At 62.1% G+C, this 18,016-nt stretch overlaps 2 protein-coding genes across 2 annotated transcripts; both read right to left on the bottom strand.

Moving 5' to 3' along the window:
• Positions 1–7,891, bottom strand: TTYH2 (tweety family member 2). The gene is made up of 14 exons (XM_071573408.1): positions 7,679–7,891; positions 6,830–7,002; positions 5,570–5,681; positions 4,967–5,187; positions 4,793–4,888; positions 4,632–4,704; positions 4,455–4,524; positions 4,251–4,306; positions 4,049–4,141; positions 3,878–3,970; positions 3,659–3,801; positions 3,083–3,268; positions 2,926–3,004; positions 1–1,125 (listed from the first exon to the last, which is right to left on the bottom strand). Exons 1-14 carry the CDS (start codon positions 7,805–7,807, stop codon positions 1,048–1,050), a joined length of 1,602 nt encoding a protein of 533 aa, XP_071429509.1. The 5' UTR covers positions 7,808–7,891; the 3' UTR covers positions 1–1,047.
• A 403-nt stretch (positions 7,892–8,294) lies between these two features.
• Positions 8,295–10,152, bottom strand: RPL38 (ribosomal protein L38). Its single transcript, XM_071573597.1, has 5 exons — positions 10,098–10,152; positions 9,854–9,885; positions 9,487–9,547; positions 8,780–8,902; positions 8,295–8,396 (listed from the first exon to the last, which is right to left on the bottom strand). The coding sequence occupies exons 2-5, from the start codon at positions 9,854–9,856 to the stop codon at positions 8,371–8,373; spliced, it is 213 nt and encodes a 70-aa protein (XP_071429698.1). The 5' UTR covers positions 9,857–9,885; positions 10,098–10,152; the 3' UTR covers positions 8,295–8,370.
• Positions 10,153–18,016: the final 7,864 nt, after the last annotated feature.

Genomic DNA, 18,016 nt, shown 5'->3' with positions numbered 1-18,016 from the left:
TTTAGTCCAAGTGTTTATTTCTCCCCAAAGGGCAAATACAAATCCAGCCGGACTCCAGCTCCCAGCCGGAGTCCTTCGGTTAGTTCACATGCGGTTAACAACAGCTCTTCTACCAGTACCGTTACATGGAAACGTTAAAAGCCAAAAAAATAAAAATAATCACAAAATCCCATGGGAGTTTTTCCCCAAGGGGAGGGATGCTAGTCACGGGGAGCATGGAGAGAGGGAGGCAGGTGGTGTAGTGCCCTGGGTGGGGGTACCCACCGCTCTGTCTGTGCCCTCTGGGGGATGGAGTGGGGGGTCCCTTCCTGCTCCATGGAGAGGCTTCTGGGGATCTCAAGGGATGCAGCTCATCCCAGGCTGGTCTCCCACCCTGGAGATGCTGGATGGGTCCCCCAGGGTGGCAGGTCTGTGTGTCCCCTCCCAGGTAACCCATCCCACCCCAGGGAGGGTCCCCAACCCTCTCCCAGAGGATCTGTGGCTGCCCCAGGGCTGTCCTGCAGGAGGAGGGGATCCTGCCCCAGCCCACACTTGCCCCAGGGAGCCAAAATGCCAGAAAGAGCCTAAAACCACCCAAAAACCTGCTGCCAAGCACCCTGCAGGAACCACTGTGGAACGGGGGCAGTGAGGCAGACACGGTGCCAGGGGCTCCAGAGTCCCAGGGGCAAAGCACAGGGAAACCAGCAGGGCCAGAACATCCCAAATTCCCCAGCCTGGAGGGCAGGAGGGGGGCACAAGAAGGGGCATGGGGAAGGGTTGGGATCACTAGTGGTTGGTGCTGCATTGCTGTGGGAGCCCAGGGGTCCTGCCAGGACCCCCCTCTGGGGGCAGCTGGGCACAGGGTTTGCCCTCTGAAGGCTCCAACCCACTGAGCTGGGAGACGCCGATGCCAGAGAAGCATCTCTGTGTCTCCCGGGTAAGGCAGGAGGGGTTGAGCCTGAGGGGCTGCCAGGGGGGGCTCGGGAGATGCCCAGGGGGCTCTGGGCTCACCCCTCCAGCCCCTGACGCGCTTCCCACTGCATGTTCTCCGCGCTCTTTGGTTCCCTCCTATGCCGGGACGTCGCCGCGGTGCCGGATGTGCTCATCGGTGACGCTCAGGTACGTGGCTCTCATGCTGGGGGAGTACTGTGGGGGGACACACAGGGGTCAGCACCCCCCAGGACACAATCCCTGCTCTGCCAGGGACAGCCCCATGGACAGAGAATGCTGGGGGAGTACTGTGGGGGGACACACAGGGGTCAGCACCCCCCAGGACACAATCCCTGCTCTGCCAGGGACAGCCCCATGGACAGAGAATGCTGGGGGAGTACTGTGGGGGGACACACAGGGGTCAGCACCCCCCAGGACACAATCCCTGCTCTGCCAGGGACAGCCCCATGGACAGAGAATGCTGGGGGAGTACTGTGGGGGGACACACAGGGGTCAGCACCCCCCAGGACACAATCCCTGCTCTGCCAGGGACAGCTCCACGGACAGGGAACACTGGGGAGCACTGTGGGGACACACACATGGGGGTCAGCACCCCCAGAACAGCAGGACACAACCCCTGCCCCACCAGTGAGACCCCCAGGGTGGCAGGTCCATGCTGTGCCCCCTCCTCCCTGGGCACCACATCCCACCCCAGGGATGCCCCAGTTGTCCCCAGTCATCTCCCAGGGCATTCGTGGTCACCCCAGGGCTGTCCCTGCTCCAGCTCACACCTACCTTGGGGAGCCAAATGACCAGAAAGAGGCTACAACCATCCCAAAACCTGCTACTGCACTGCAGTGAAAGCCCCTCCAGCTCTGCTCTGCCCCTTCCCAGGTACATCCTTCACCTTCCCAGCTCCAGCCCAGCAACAAATTCATCCCAAATCACCCTGTGTGGATGATTCCATGGGATAACAGTGAGCCCAAAATTCCAGCCTCTCAAAATTACATTTCTCCAGGATTTCACAGCAGGGAGGATCACCCCAACAGGCATTAAGGAAGATTATTCTGAGTTTGGACTCAGAAAGCCCTTCCTCAGGGATCTGAATTCTGGGTAAATTCATTCAGGGCAGGGAGAAGTGCTCAAATTAATCTCCCTCACTTGTGTCCTCCCACCAGAAAGAGGCTCTTCCAGCTGCCAGGTCTGTGCAATGGGATTACACCTGATGGAAAGAATCATCCCTGGGAGAGGGGAGCACAGCAGTTCTGCCACAGCAGCATTCCCAGAGCTGTGTCCATGTCCCACTGCCCAACTGGGGGGGCTTCAGGGATGGAGGTGGGGATCAGCATCCCAATGTGTGGGAGCTGCAAATCCTCCTGGAACGTGGCTGGGCACAAAATATGGCTCAATTCCTCCCTCCTCGAGCTCTCCACACTTTCAGAAATACAACCAGGGAAAGGGGATGGAGGGAAGCACAGAAGAGGGTGAGGATGGGGGGACCTGGCTGCTGCCCCGGGATAAGGAGGGAGAAAGAAGCAGCTGAACTTACTCTTGATGGGCAACTTAGTTCCAAAATAATGGATGCAAAAATTAAAATAAACCATAAAAAAAGACAAAAAAAGGAAAAAAAAAAAGACAAGCAATAAAAAATAAAGCAGCAATACCAGACAGGGCGGGATTAACAACGAGCAGGGAAATGGGAACGTGCAGGGAGGCACCGCGAGGGGCGTCCTCTGCAAGTCAGGACGGGGAGGGAGCACAGGGAAGGGAGGGCAGGGAGGGCTATTTCGGGCTCTCCTGAGCACGTGGCTGTGCCCCCTCCCCGCAGCCTGACCAGGAATTAGGTTAGAGCTGGGCAGGGGGGAGCCACATCCTTGGCAAGGGCAGGAGGGCACGGGAATCACCCGTCCCTGCCCACTCTCCTGAGCCACTCCCGCTGACCCCAAGGGGCTCCACGGCCCCAGAAACGCCCCCCCAGGGGTCACAAGAAGGACTTCACTCGGTCGCCCACCATACCGTGGGTGGGGGAGACCCCCTGCCGATGAGGGGCACGTTCTCGTAGCGCGGGTTCCCCCCGAAGAGCACGGCCTGGTTCCTGGGGGGCACAGCGAGACCCCCGTCAGCTCTGCCCCAGCACAGGGGGGACAGCCGGGCAAAGGATGGGGGGTCTCACATGTACTCGGAGACGGGGGCGTTGGACATGGTCTGTGCCGGGGGGTGGAGGCTGCTCTGGCTGCCCAGGCTGCTGCTGTAGCTGCAGAAGCTGCGGAGCTGCCCCCGCGGCGGGCGGTGCCCCGCGATGCGCCGCGCCTGAGGGTTGAACGGGTCATCCTCGTCCATGTCGTCGTAGTCCCGGTCCCTGCGGATGAGGGGACACTGATCACCCCCAGCCACAAAGGTGGGAGGGGCTCCATGCCCAGATTGGGCTGTGCACGTGGCCCCACCGTGCCCATGGGGAGGGCAGGGGGATGTGAGGGACAGTGGGGAAGGGGCTGCACACAGGGGGAATGCAGGCAGGGGGACCACAGGCAGAGGGGCTGTGGGCAGGGGGCTGCAGGGGCAGGAGTTATGGGCAGGGGGGCTGCACAGGTGGGGGGATGTGGGCAGGGATCTGTGGGTACGATGTCTGCATGGGCAGGGGCCTGCAGGCAGGAGATACAGGCACAGGGTCTGCAGGGGACCACAGGCAGGGGGGTTGTGGGCAGCAGTGCTTGGGGGGCCTTGGGCAGGGGGCTCTGGGCAGACCCACCGTCCTGTGAGCTGCTTCCATGCACGAGGGGCTGCGCAGATGATGGTGGAGAAGCAGGCGGCCGCCAGCAGGGAGAAGAGCCCCAGGTAGAGCAGCCCCTCCACCCCATCATAGCAGATCCCAATGAGGGCATCCAGGTAATCCTGGTGGGAGACAGGCAGGGCTGGTGGCAGTGCCAGGGCACCCCAGAGCTCTGTCCCTGTTGGGACCCCCCCTCACCTTGTGCAGCCCCCGGCAGTCCAGAAGGGCTGTCAGCTGGTGCAGGCTGGTCTCTGAGGAGTTGAGGAGCTGCTGGATCCCCAGCAGGTCTTTCTGCATGAGAAGGAGGAGTCAGGACAGCACTGGGCAGCAGAATGGGGTCATGTGGACCCCCAGCACCCCCTCCCATACCTCGGCTGTCGGGAAGAGGGGCAGTGCATACTGGATGAGGCCCTGGGTCTGGATCTGCATCGTGGTGAGTGAGCGCTGGAAGACGGTGAGAGCCTGCAAGGGGAAGCAGGAACAGTGACAGAGCCTCCCAGCTCTGGGACCCCCAAGCCCTTGGACCCCCCAGCCCCAGGCAGCCCCAAGCAGGGTGCCTGGCCCCCCATACCTGCTGGAAGGGGTTGCTGAGACTCTGGTCACAGTACAGGTAATAGTGAGCCACCGCTGCAAAGCCAATGGGACACATTGGTAGGAGAATCCCAGGGGACAGAGAGCAGTGGAGGGGGGGAGAAAAGGCAGTAGGGGGCACTGGACCCTGGGCAGGTTTTGGGGTCCTGCCTGAGCATGGCTCCACCTCGGAGCTGGCTCTCACCTGCACTGATCTCATCCTCTGTCTGGTTCATGATGAACTTGTCTGGGGCCACACAGAAGTCGCTGGTGCCCTGTGGGGACCAGTGGGACACTGAGGGGCCAGAAGGGTGCCCACAGACTTTGGCACAGCCCTGGCACAGCCAGAACCAGCCCTGTCCTCCCCTCCAGCTCCACTCACCACTGCTGCCACCGTGTCCACGGCCATGGAAGCCCAGCTGAGGACGAGGGTCAGCAGCCCACAGCACAACATCCTGCGTGGAGAGCGGGGAGCACGAGGGGGCACGTGTGGGGTGCCCTCAGCCCCCCCCAGCCCCCCAACCCCATCCACAGGGTACTCACGTGGCCAGGAGGCAGCGGGAGCGCTTGGCCAGCCCCAGGCAGGCCAGCAGGCAGACGGTGAGGACGAGGATGAAGAAGAGGAGGTAGGCCAGCCACCTGGGCACAGAGGAAGGCTCCACCACCTGCACCCACGCCCCAGCCCCAGCAGGGGCTGCCCCCCGAGTCCCCACTCACCGGTAATACTCCACGTAGGCGACGTGTCCTGACAGCGTAGTGAGGTCGGCGCTGACGCCCTGCCAGCCTGGCAGCCCCTGCAGCTGCAGGACGATGCTCCCAGCCAGCTGCTCCACCAGCCTGAGGGTCTGCACGTAATCCCCCCGCGGGGCCAGCACCTCGTTCAGCCGTGCCACGTGCTGCTCCAGCCCCCCCTGCATCTGCAGCGTGGTGTCTGCAACCTGGGAAAGGTGGGATGGGCAGAACCCTGGGATAATCATCTTCCCCAGGGCTTCCCTGCCATCAGCTGCATCCCTGGACGAGCCGTTTTGCCCCATTCATGGGATGCTCTTCCTCCAGGAGAACAACCCCATCTCAAGCCCCCAAACTCAAGCCTAATCCATGCTCCAGGACAGCCCTGCCATGGCCCCCCCAGCCCTTCCCATTCTGCCACAAAGGTCCCATTCTGCAAGGTGACGTCACCCCCCATGCTCAGCACAGCATGGCTGCCCAAGGGGCTCAGCTGGAGCACCTGGACATCCCTCCAGCTCCCTCCCTAGTGCTCCAACCAAACCCAGGATGGGGGATCCATGTGCCCTGGGGGGACCCTGCCCACAGTCCTACCAGTGAGTCGATGCCAGTGAGGGTCTGGTTGGCGTGGTCCAGGGCATAGAGCAGCTGGAATACCCCATCGTTGGTCTCACTGTTCCCATAGAAGCCGATGCCGACGGCCGCGCTGTGGGCAGGGAGGGGACACGGTCAGAGGGGAGGGACATGCTCACCTGGGAGAGGGGCTGGACAGGGGACACTCCCTGCAGCATCCCTGTTTTGAGGGACCCCCCACCCATGGCAGGGCAGAGCCAAAGCAATGGCACAGGGACCTGCTCCCGCTGGTGCCCAGTGGGACACACAGAGGGTCTGAAGCTCCTCCTACCAAACCCCAACCCTGGGAGCTTGGAGGGGCCGGGCCAAGCAGATTAGGGGAATCCACTGGAAGTGCTCCCATTTAAACCTAGTAGGAGCCTACAGGAGCCACTCCAGGCACCCAGGTGAGCTCCCCACGGCCACTGCGCTGCTCCCAGGTGGAGCCAGGCTGAAAGTCACAGCTGGTTCCAAGCAAAGGGGTGCCCCTGGCCAGGGATGTGCCCACCCGTGGCTGGTGCATGTGGTGCTGCTCCCTTACTGTGCAGACACTGGCCCATTGGCCACCACTAGCCCTTTAATGGCCACAAACAGGCTGCTGGGGGGGTTCAAAGCCCCCAGAGCTGCAGAGAGAGCTCCTGCCATGGTGGGGAGGGCAGAGGGGAGCCCGCTGAGCTCATTAGTGGCGTTTCCCTGTCTCCCTCCTCTGTGGCAGCCATCTCGCTCCGCCCCGCCAAAGCAGCCCCTTTGTCTGGAGAGAGGGTCGTGGCCAGGCAGCCAAAGGGCCTCATGGCCCATCCTGATCCCCCCAGGCCACGAGTGCCGGGGAGGGGAGGGGACACGGGATAGCTGCCAGGGAGTCCTCCCAGCCAGGGGTTGCTCCAAACCGAGGTGGGCTTGGAAAGCCTCTGGAGCAGTGCAGGGAGAAGAAGTGCCCCCTTGTCCAGTTGCTGTGGTCGCAGTTAAGGCCGGGCACAAGGGACGTGCCAGCTGGGTCATGCTGCTGCCCGCCATCTGCTCCGGGCTGGGATTAGCGACCGGCCCCGCTCCCGCCCGGGATTAGCCGTGACGGGGACAGGGCTGGCCCGCAGCTGGTCCCTGGGGCTGCCCCAGCAGCTGCACGGGAGGAGGCTGGGATGGACCACATTTAATTGCGCAGATCTAATTAAAGCGACTCGTGGCTGGAGCGCAGAGTCCCCTCGGTGATGGGGGGACAGCGCCAGGGCCCTGTCCTGTCCTCACCAGCAGATGAGCCCGGCGGTGACGGCCATCCAGGTGACACAGCACGAGTGGGGCCGCTTGGAATCGGGGTCCTGGTCCCTCTTGCAGCAGCACACGCAGATCAGGTAGACGGCGAGGAAGAGGAGGTTGAGGCCGAGGCACACGGCGGCCACCAAGCCCAGGAAAAGCAGCGACTGGGAATGAGAGAGGGGACAGTCAGAGGGGACAGTCAGTGGCTGTGCCCGTGACCCGCACGTGTGCCCGGGATGCGGCCGCGTCCAGCGCCCCACGGGGCGGTCACGAGGGGAAGAGGAAGTGTCCCTGTCCTTGTTCCCATCCCACCGAGCCGCGGGTGGGGGAGCCGGGGGTGCAGCCCCGACAAGGCGGGGCAGAAAGACCCCGGCCCTGCCTGTTCCCTCGGGGGTTCCGGTGGTGCCCGTTCCCCCGGGGGTCCTGGAGGTGCTCCGGGCAGGGCTCGGGCGGGGCAGGACAGCGCAGCCCCCCGGGCACTGCCGGGACCGGGGGTGCCGGTGCGGGCCGTTCCGGCGGGGGGGCCGGGCGATGAAAGGCGCTTTGTGCTCCGTGAGATCAGAGCTGGCGCCGGGAACCGCCGGGGCAGGGCACGGGGGGGCGCGGGGCGAGCGGGACCCTGCCCGGGGCGAGTGGAGCCTTCCCCGGGGCGAACGGGACCCTCCCAGGGGTCAGAGTGCCCCTCCCAGGGGCCAGAGTGACCCTCCCCGGGGCAAGCGCGACCCTCCCAGGGGCCAGCACGACCCTGCCAGGGGCCAGCGTGACCCTTCCCGGGAGGAGCGGGACCCTCACCCGGGGCCAGCGCGACCCTCCCCGGGGCCAGCGCGGGTCCCGCGGTACCTGCTGGTAGTCGGGGTCCTGCGGGCGGAAAGAGGAGGGCACGGGCTGCAGGTGCGGGCCGCGGTGCGGGAGCCCGTGCAGCCAGGCCGCCCACCACGGCGCCAGGTAATCGGCACGGGCGGGCCCCATGGCGGGGCCGGGGCCGGGGCCGTGCCGGGCCGGGGGCGGCGGTGCCGCCACGCCGCGGGCTCTGCCCGCCCGCCCCGCACACGCCCCGCCCGCCCCACGCCCCCCGAACACGCCCCCGGCCCCGCCCCGGGAGCGGGGACAGTCCCCGCAGCGATCCCGCAGCAGCGACCCCCGAGGGACACACACAGCGCTGCTGCGGGGGAACTGCCCCGGCACCGCCCGCCACGGACCGGGCGCTACGGAGGACCCGCCACAGGGGACGCGCTCAATCCAGTGCGGGATTTCCCTCATTCCGCACTCCGACCGTGATCCAGTCCGGGCTGTCCCTCATTCCGCACTCCGACCCCGATCCAGTCCGGGCTGTCCCTCATTCCGCACTCCGACGCCGATCCAGTCCGGGTTTCCCCCCATTTGGTACCCCCAGACCCCCCAAAGCGGCCCCGGGACCCCCAAAGAGAAGAACAGCAAAGCCGTGAAACACCAAACGTGACACCAAGAACAGTTTTTTATTTATTGTAAGAAACACAGAGAATCCAACAGGGGGATAAACGGCTCATCCCGACTCATTTCAGCTCCTTCACGGCCAGACCTGCAAAGGAGAGAGACACCATGGACGGGGGGGCTCGGGCATGAAGGGGGGTCTGGAGCCCTCGGTCTCCTTTGGGACTATCCATGGAAGGGATGCCTGGACCCCTGTTTCTCCTTTGGGATTATCCATGGAAAGGGGTACTCAGAGTTCTGTCTCCTTTGGGATCATCCATGGAAAGGGGTACTCAGAGTTCTGTCTCCTTTGGGATCAGAGGTGCTCAGAACCCTCTGCCTGACCAGGAATGCTGAGCACTGACCCAGGCAAGGCACCGGTGGTGTCACCAGTTCAGGGACAGCAGGAGCTCTGCAGGGACACTCCTCCAGCGGGGAGGGGGCTCTTGCTGCCCCCCCAATCCCAACCACCCCTCAGTTCCCCTGGGATACCTGGGGGCAGGGACTGCTTCAGCTTCTCTGCCTTCTCCTTGTCGGTGATGACCAGGGTGTAGAGGTACCGACTGCAGCGCACCTTGAACTTCACATTGTCCTTGTTCTTCTTGATCTTGACGGCTGAGGGACAGGGCAGAGGGTTGGCAGGGACACCTCCTGTCCCCCCAGGGGATCCCAGCCCAGTCCCTGCCCCGTGCAGAGCCCTCCAGAGCTCTGTGCTGCTCCCTCAGTGCTCAGCTCTCCCTTCTCACCCACACCCTGAGGAACAAAACACTCCCGAGAGATCCTGTGACAGCTGGATCCAAACAAGCCAGGGAAGAGGGGTTGTCAAACATCCAGACAAGGCAGTGCTGGCGTTACAACAATTGTCACTTTGTGTTGGCAACAACTCTCCTGTCTGAGGATGAATCACCCTCTGTCGTGACAGAGCTTTGACAGCCCAGGGCTCTTCAGAGCAGGGGGATGTTTGGGAATGGGCCCCGGGGGCTGCACCTGGGCCTGGCTGAACCCCCTGGGAGCAGCAGCAGGAAGGGAAGGTTGGGAGCACCCTGAGGGATCCCCGAGGGCAGCCCCGTGTCCCTCAGCCCACAGGGAGCCAAAGCCACTCCGTGTCACCCACAGATAGACCCTCAGCACTGGCCCCTCGGTGTCCCCAGGGACCTGTGCTGGGCCACCCCCCTCGCCCCCAGGGACCCCCCACTCACACTTGGCGTCCTTCCTCCGTGCCGTCAGCAGGAAGTCCTTGATCTCCTCAATCTTCCGAGGCTGGGAAGGCAAATAGATCCATGGAATTGTGGAATGGGGAGGTGGGAAGGGGCCCTAAAGCTCATCCCGTTCCACCCCCAGCCACGAGACCAGGCTGCTCCAGGCCCCGTCCAGCCCGGCCTTGGACACTCCCAGGGGTGTGTTCCCAGCCCAAAGCTCACCCTGAGCCCCCGGGACCCCCCCAGGGACCCCCTTACCCTGCACTGTGCCCGTGACAGGACAGAACCCCCCACCCTCCCTGACCCCCGAGGCTCCCGCACCCCGCCGGGCCCGCAGCCGCCCCCACCCCCACGAGCCCCTCCTCACCATGGTCCCAGCGCACTCTCACTCGCTCCGACCTGCGGCACAAACGGACCAAAATGGCGTCAGCGCAACCCCCCGGTCCCCACGGCCGCCCGCGGCCCGCATTGCCGCCCCCCGCCCGCCATCGGCTCCCCCCGCGCCCCCCGTCCCCTCTGCAGCCCGGGATGGCCCAGGATGGCCTGGCATGGCCCGAGATGGCCTCGGATCCTCCCGCTCCCCCCGGTTCCCCCCTGCCGCCATCGCGCACCCGCCGCTCCTGCGCACAGACCGGAAATGGCAGCCGCACTTCCGCAACAGAGCCTTATATCCGCTACGGCGCGGGCGGAGGGACAAACATCGCCCGATCGCGATCGCGGCGGCGCGACCTGCGATGAGTTGGCGGGGGCTCAGCCCCGCGGTGCGGGCACGGCGGGGGGTGCAGGGGACACCGGGCACTGCCAGCCTCCGTGATCCACCCCTGCGCGGTCGGGAAGGTGGAGCAAGGCTGTAGGCGCGGGCTGGTTGCAGTTTCCCGCGCCTCAGCATCTCTCGGGGGGGGAAGATCCATCTGAGTCCATCTTGGCCCAGCAGCAGCGCCCCCCGGAGGTGCTGGGGCTCGGTGCCTGGAGCAGCGCTGTAATGGATCCATTTTGCCACAAGAGAGAGCTTCAGCCTCGCTCAAAACCCCGAACCGCCCCCAGACCCCAAATCCACCCCCAAACCCCGCTGGATTCTCTGGGGAGGGCGGTGGGGGCGAGGGATCCCCTCCTGGCCCTGTCCCCACCCCTGCTCTGTCCCCACCCCTGTCCTGCCCAGCCCTGAGGGGGCCTGGAGTGGGGTTTGGGGGTCTGGAATGCTGTTTGGGGGCACTGGGGTGGTGTTTGGGGTCCTGGATGGTATTTGGGGATGGTGGAATGGTGTTTGGGGGTCTGGGGTGGTGTTTGGGGGCACTGGGATGGTGTTTGGGGGCACTGGGGTTGTGTTTGGGGGCCAGGGATGGTGTTTGGGGGCCTGGGATGGTGTTTGGGGGTGCTGGGATGTTGTTTGGGGGTGCTGGAATGCCCTGAGGGGTGCTGGGATGGTGTTTGGGGTCCTGGGATGGTGTTTGGGGGCCAGGGATGGTATTTGGGGATGGTGGAATGGTGTTTGGGGGCACTGGGGTGGTGTTTGGGGGCCAGGGATGGTGTTTGGGGTCCTGGGATGGTGTTTGGGGGCACTGGGATGGTGTTTGGGGGCACTGGGGTTGTGTTTGGGGGCCAGGGATGGTGTTTGGGGGCCTGGGATGGTGTTTGGGGGCCAGGGATGGTATTTGGGGTTCTGGGGTGGTGTTTGGGGGCACTGGGATGGTGTTTGGGGGTCTGGAATGGTGTTTGGGGGCACTGGGGTGGTGTTTGGGTGCCTGGGATGGTGTTTGGGGGCACTGGGGTGCCCTGAGAGGTGCTGGGTGGGTCAGCAGTGCCTGTCCCCATTGCCCTCCATCCTCCCATAGTGCCCAGTCCCCCCAGTGCTCCCAGTACCACCCCAAGCCCAGTTGCTGGGATGGCACCCACTGCACCCACCCAACGGGGATTTTGGGGTGGGACCTTCCCCCTCGCCTCCAAACGAGGTTTTTAATTGTCTGATTTACTTCTCCCCTCTCTGATGGGCTGATCTACTTCACTGCCTTTTAATTGCTGCCGAACTCGAGCGGTGCTTCGTGTTTTAAGGGAGCCTGAATGGTGTAATTAAACCCCTCGCAGAGTAAATCAGTGGCACGGGAGGAGACAGCCGAGAATCAGAGCTTTGGCATGAAAATAAAACTAAACTGGCATGAAAAGGGCTCGTTTTGGCACCAGAGCTGAGTGTTGATGTGGGGCTGGGGGGGAAGTGAGGCACCAACCAACCCTGGCAGCCCCCAGATCACCTGGTTTTCATCACAGAGTCATGGAATGGTTTGGGTTGGAAGGGACCTTGATCATCCAGTCCCACCCCTGCCATGGGCAGGGACACCTTCCACTATCCCGGGTTACTCCAGCCTCGCCTTGGACACTCCCAGGGATGGAGCAGCCACAGCTTCTCTGGGCACCTGTGCCAGGGCCTGCCCACCCTCACAGGATTCCTTTTCAATATCTCATCCAACCCTGCCCTCTGGCAGTGGGAAGCCATTCCCTTGTCCTGTCACTTCCCAGAGAAGCTGTGGCTGCTCCATCCCTGGGAGTGTCCAAGGCCAGGCTGGACAGGGCTTGGAGCAGACTGGGCTAATGGAAGGTGTCCCTGTCCATGGCAGGGGTGGCACTGGATGAGCTTTAAGGTCCCTCCCAACCCAAACCATTCCATGATCTCTGATCCCTTCATCCTCATTAGTGAAGATACCAAATAACACCGGCCCACTGTGGCCCCCTGTGGGCCACCACTGACCCCTGGTGTCCACAACCCTCTGGATGTGACTGTCCAACCAATTCCTGATCCATTTCCAGTCCACCCATGGAATTAATCTCTCCCAAAATGCACTGTGGCATCACCAGTGGGGCTGGGGTGTGAGGGTCAGGGGGTGACTGTCCCCCCATCCCCTGCACCCCCCAAACAGCTTCACTGCCTGGGAATGGAATCCTTTCTCCTTTATTAATAACACTGAAGAGCCGAGTGGGCACCTAAATCAACAAAAATAATTCATGAGAGTCATTAGCTCCTCAAAGTCAGGCTCCTTTTATGACCCACTTGAAATTAAAAAAAGAAATTAAAAAAAAGAAAATGGAAAAAAAACAAACCACCCAAGCCCAAACCCCACCACGTTCGGAATCCGCAGCTTTTCCAACACATCAAATGCTTTTGCTGCCGCCTCCCACCGCCCGGCGCTGCCGCCGAGGAAATTCAATTAACGGCCTTAATTCACCCGCCGGCTGCTGGGTTTATATTAAAAAATCCTTCTCATTCCGCTCGGGAACAGCCGTGATGGGATTGAGGGGGTTTAACCCTGCGGTTTGGGGGTGCCATGAGCCCCTCCGATGTGGGGTCTGGGGAACAGGTCAGTGGGGAGCCTTCCTCCTCCTCCTCCTCCTCCTCCTCCTCCTCCTCCTCCTCCTCCTCCTCCAGCAGCTCCGAAGGCTCTGGGAGCTGGAAGTCCATGGAGTCCATGGAAAACGCCTCCCAGCCCATGGAGCCCACCCTGTGCCCGATGCCCACCTTGTCCCCCAGCCCAGAGCACTGAGTGCCATGTCCAGGCATTCCTTGGACACCTCCAGGGGTGGGGGACTCCAAACCTCTCTGGGCAGCTCCTTCCAGTGCCTGACCACCCTTTCCATGAGGAAATTCCTCCTGAATTCCCCCCAACACGTGGACACGGAGCACAGTGTCCCCACAGCAGTCCCAGCGTGGTGGCACCGCGGTGGCACCGCTGCCACCCCCAAGCCCCTGCTTTGCTCTTCGCGGGTCCCTTTGCACAGAGTTCGTGCTGGAAGGCGCTGGGGCAGAGCTGGGAGCTGGCGGAGGGAACGGCAGACACGATAGGACACGTTCACCGGAGATTCTCCCGTTCGCACTGCAGCAGGAATTGATTTCTCCTCCTGTTTACTGGAACTTCTCCCCCCGGTGCAGAGGAGAGAGGTGGATTGCCCAATCCGCCGTGCCAGTGCCATGTGCCAGGAGCATCTATCACTACCAGGGACGGGAATCTCTCCCCAGTGTCTCCCTATTTCCTCTTTTCCCCCTTTCACTCTCAATTTCTTGCTCCCCTGGATTCCCGCGAAGGGCCCTGGCAGCGCTGCCGAGAGCTGAGCGATCGCTCCCGGGGCAGCTCCCCCGGCTCATCCATCAGCGCGGATCCTGCGGAGCATCCGGAGCTCCAGGGCCGAGCTGGGGCCAAACCAGCCCATTGGCAGCCTCGCTCATATTTTTTCCCTCTCTTCCCCTTTTGTTCCGTGTTTGCGAAGGACAAAGGCAGGCAGAGGCTGAGGGGGGAACAGGCAGAGCAAATCCAAGAAACAAAGCCTCTGTTTTCATGGAAATGGCCTGAAAGGGAGGGAACAAATTTGGGGAGGAGGGGACACAGGGCTGGGGAGGGGAGCTGAGTTCGGTCCCAGCATCGTGGTGCGGCCAGAGCAGGGAAAAGGGGAATAAACGGGCTGGAAGTTTTCCCTCAGGCATCGGACACTCTTTGAAGCTCTGAAATATAGATATATTTTTTAATTAGGGATGGGACGGGCCGGATCCTGCCCGGGCAGAGCATCCACATGGGAGCCTGGATCAGCACCCGGATGGGGAGTGGTTCCTGCTTTGCCTCCAGTTGTTTTGGGGGGCCGGGAGAGGCTGGAGCTGGGGGGTGACACCCCAGTGTTCCCTCCTGCTGCCCCCTCTGCCCCTCAGAGGGAATGTGCCCGGGTTGGAGGCATGTGAGGTGCTGTATCCCATCCCCGTGTGTCCCTCCTGTGTCCCCCCAGTGTCCCCAAGCCCATGGGTTCCCAGACCAGTGCCCTGGCAGGTGCTGGTGACCACAGGACACAGACCAGGCAGGTGCGACACCGATGGGTGACATCAGTGATGGCACTGTCGGGGTGAGGACAGAGCAGCTCCCTGTCACCCCTCTCCGCTCCAGCCGAATTTGGTGTCATCCTGCAGAGGAAGATTATGGTAATTTTCCTCCCCCCTCACGCATAATTTTCCGACCGGGCTGCAGCAGCGGCTGTGGGAGAGGCTGGGTGATGGGAATGTCATCTGCGATTCCATTATCTCCTCCTGTCTCCCTGCTTTCTTTTTCCTTGTGAAACCGTCATCAAAATCTGTCGATCTAATTAGGACAATTACAGCGCGAGGACAGCTGAAACCTGCCCAAAGCTTCCTGGGCGAGAAGGGGCGCTGGGATTTCGGGAGTTTGGGCGTTTTCAGGGATTTTTTTAAGCGGATTATTTTGGCACTGCAGGGAGATGAATGGGGCCAGAAGGTCCCTCCCAGCCCCACCTGTTGCCCCAAGGCTCCTTCCTGGCGCTGGTTTTGGGGTGCATGGCCCCAAAGGGATGGAAGTGGCCTCTGATGTGTCTCCTTGGGCATGAAACCATGGGGCCCCCTCCATGGATCCTGCCAGGAGGATCCCCGGAGCCTGCACGTGCTGGTCAGGCTCCATGTCCCATGACATGTCCCATGTCCCATGGCTGTCATGAGCTGGAGGGGTCTCAGCACCTCGCTGGGCTCAGCTGCCACCCCTGCACCCAGCACACCTTGTCCCCCATCCTCGGGGGTCCCCGCTGAGCTGCTCAGCGTGGGGAGCCCCCTGAGAGCCCGTAGCTCCCGGATCCTCATTGGTATTCCATGCCCGTGCCGTGGCAGCTGGTGGGATGGGAGCGGAGTGACAGTGGTGACAGGTAACGCCAGGCACGGGGCCGGCGGCAGCCGGCGGGTTGGCAGCGGGGACACCGCTCTGCTGCCATCCAGATCCCTGTCCCCACGCTGCGGTATGCCATGAGGGGACAGGGAGATCCCCTAGGGACTGGATGCTCCAGGATCCAGACCCCTGAGCCCTGCAAGGGGTGCAGCCGTGCCCACCCCGATGTGCTGAGGGTGCTCCACCAGCCATGGGGAGGAGGATAACCACTGGGTTGGCAGCCAGGGCACAGCTCCGTTGGGGTCCAAATCCATGTCCCCACGCTGGGATATGCCACGGGAGGACAGGGAGAGCCCCCGGGGCACGCTCCAGGCTCCTGAGCTCTGCAGTGGGTGCGGAGATGCCCTCCGCGGGGTGGTGGGGATGGTCCGAGCAGGGCATTGGGGTGCAGCCCACCCGTGCCCACCTCCACCAGCCCACACCAACACGGGGGACAAAAAGCCCTTTTCTGGGATCCTGCACCCCCCCGGGTGGGGGTGGAGGGGGCAGAGGGGGTCGGGCAGAACCGGCTGCACGGGCAATTAAGGGAAGTGCCAATTGTCAGCCGGTGATTAACGCTGCTCCAAATCCGCATGAATATTAACGGCCGACACGGCCCAGGCTCCCGCGCCATGAATTCTGGATGAATCTTAAGATAAATCGTTTGGATAACTTAGCGGCAGCTGTACTCCCTCGCCACCCACTGCCTCCCAAAATCAGCTCACGTCAGGCGACAGGAGCCAGCGCGGAGCAGGAATTGCCGCCAGGAATTGGGTCTCGGAGCACCGGGACCCGGGCAGGGGCGAGCAGGGTGCCCAGGACTCCCCAGAGCCAAAGGCTCCTCGGCTCTGGTGACAAATCTTGGCAGTTGCCACAGTGCCGTTGTCTTTGCAGGGGCACATTTGCTTTGCCTCGGGGGCTCCTTCCCGGAGGGGTGACATTCCTCCCCAGCCGGTACGGACACTCCCGGAGCTCTCCTGACACCACATTCCCGTTCACAGGAGCACATCCCGCTCCTCAAGCCCTGCCTTGAGCATCCTCAGGCACAGGTGCAGAGATCCATCCTGCCGGCGGGCTCCTGCCGCGCTCCCGGCCCCGCTGGGATGCTCCCATTGGCATTCCGCCGCCGTGCCCACCGCCTGCTCCCGGGCCAAACCCGCCGCGTCCGCGGGGGCCGAGGCCTTGATTGCATCCTTGTGCTTCCATAAATCAGCCCCGGGAGTCTGGCGGCACGAGGTGGGAATGGCAATGTCATGGGCAGGGGATGCAGGGGCTGGTATCACCGTGTCACTGGGATGGGATGCAGGGACCAGTGTCATGGTGCCACTGGGATGGGATGGAGGGACCAGTATCATCTTGTCACTGGGATGGGATGCAGGACCAGTGTCATAGTGTCACTGGGATGGTGTGCAAGGACCAGTATCATCCTGTTACAGAGATGGGATGCAGGGAACAGTATCATCCTGTTACTGAGATGGGATGCAGGGACCAGTATCATCCTGTTACTGAGATGGGATGGAGGGACCAGTATCACTGTCATGGGGATGGGGTGCAGCCACCAGTATCACCCTGTCACTGGGATGGGATGCAGGGACCAGTATCATCGTGTCACTGGGATGGGGTGCACAGACCGGTATCACCCTGTCACTGGGATGGGGTGCAGAGACTGGTATCACCTGCCCTGATGCTCTCTGTGTCTCCAGGTTTGGGCAGCTCCAAGGGGTTTCCCTTGGGAGGGACCCACTGTATGCCGACTGCCTCCTCCTTCTCCTCACCTTTCCCATCCACGGCATTTTGGAATCCTGGCATGGCCCCTGGGTGACCTGCCCCGGCAGTGTGCCCACTGAGAGCTGCAAACCTGCCCCCAGCTGCCAAAACACCGCCAGAAAAATCAGAAAATCAGGTGCAAATGGCAAGAGGAGATTAACGGGAGAGGAGCGATTGAATCAGGGGCCATTAACAGATTAAATCATTACATGGAATCACATCAGCGCACAAATAATATGAATAATAAACGTGGCTCAGGGGCATCAGTTCCTGCTTCCAATTTATTTCAGCCAGAAGATGATGGCTGGTGGCTGCCACCACGCACATGGCCCAGTGACAGTGGCGGCAGCACCTGGCTTGGCTCCCTGTGGGACAGACGACACAGGGAGGAGCTCCGTGGCTGGGGACTGTGGCATCAGTAGGGATGTCTCCATGGGTTCCCAGCCTTCACATCTCCAGGGAGATGTGCCAGTGTGACTCTGCCCCTTTTTGGGGTCCCTTTTGGGGTTCAGGCTCATCCCAGCACCATCCTGTTCACCCCAATGGGGTCTTACAGCCTCCATGGCACTGGCACCAATGCAGGAATCCCCTAAGGTTATATATCTGAGCCACAGCCCCTCATCCAGCATTTCCTTCTGCTCCAAATTTCCTTCCTGGTTGTATTTCTTTCCCTGTCCTGTCCTGTTTCCCCTCCAGAGAAGGGAAGCAGCCACATCCCTGCTCTGCTGCCTCCTTCTCTGAGGGACTCCTGAGCTGTGTCAGGCAGCAAAAATGTCAATAAAAGGCTGCAAACAAAGGGAAAAAGCCTTTTCTCCCCAACTTAATTTCATTCCTGTCACCAACAATCCCAAGGAACTGGAAACAAAGCCTGAGCATCCTGTGCACAGGCACTGGGAGGGGGTCGAGTCCTCCCTCGGCTGCAGGATGGCTAATTCACATCCCAGCACAGTCACATCTATTCTGCTGGCAAATCCTTTCTTCCCTAAATTCCTTCTTGCCCAGGAAGGCAGGACAAAGTCTGAGCTGCTGCGACAACACCTGGGAACAAGTATTATTATGTGGTGTGACAACGTTTGATGAATTCCTGT

This window comes from Pithys albifrons, chromosome 19 (genome assembly GCF_047495875.1).
Source record: "Pithys albifrons albifrons isolate INPA30051 chromosome 19, PitAlb_v1, whole genome shotgun sequence".
Classification (NCBI taxonomy): Eukaryota; Metazoa; Chordata; class Aves; order Passeriformes; family Thamnophilidae; genus Pithys; species Pithys albifrons.
Note: the sequence above shows the minus strand (reverse complement) of the source record. Positions and strands in the feature narration are given on the sequence as shown.

What these genes read in the sequence shown, in the direction of transcription:
- TTYH2 (XM_071573408.1), bottom strand. Translation starts at nt 7,807, where the DNA reads ATGGGGCCCGCCCGTGCCGATTACCTGGCGCCGTGGTGGGCGGCCTGG. An exon ending in AGAGGATGAGATCAGTGCAG is followed by an intron (nt 4,307 to 4,454) that starts GTGAGAGCCAGC and finishes TTGGCTTTGCAG; the next exon opens with CGGTGGCTCACTATTACCTG. An exon ending in TCAGCAACCCCTTCCAGCAG is followed by an intron (nt 4,142 to 4,250) that starts GTATGGGGGGCC and finishes TTCCCCTTGCAG; the next exon opens with GCTCTCACCGTCTTCCAGCG.
- RPL38 (XM_071573597.1), bottom strand. An exon ending in ACGGAGGAAGGACGCCAAGT is followed by an intron (nt 8,903 to 9,486) that starts GTGAGTGGGGGG and finishes CCTGTCCCTCAG; the next exon opens with CCGTCAAGATCAAGAAGAAC. An exon ending in GAAGCAGTCCCTGCCCCCAG is followed by an intron (nt 8,397 to 8,779) that starts GTATCCCAGGGG and finishes TCTCCTTTGCAG; the next exon opens with GTCTGGCCGTGAAGGAGCTG.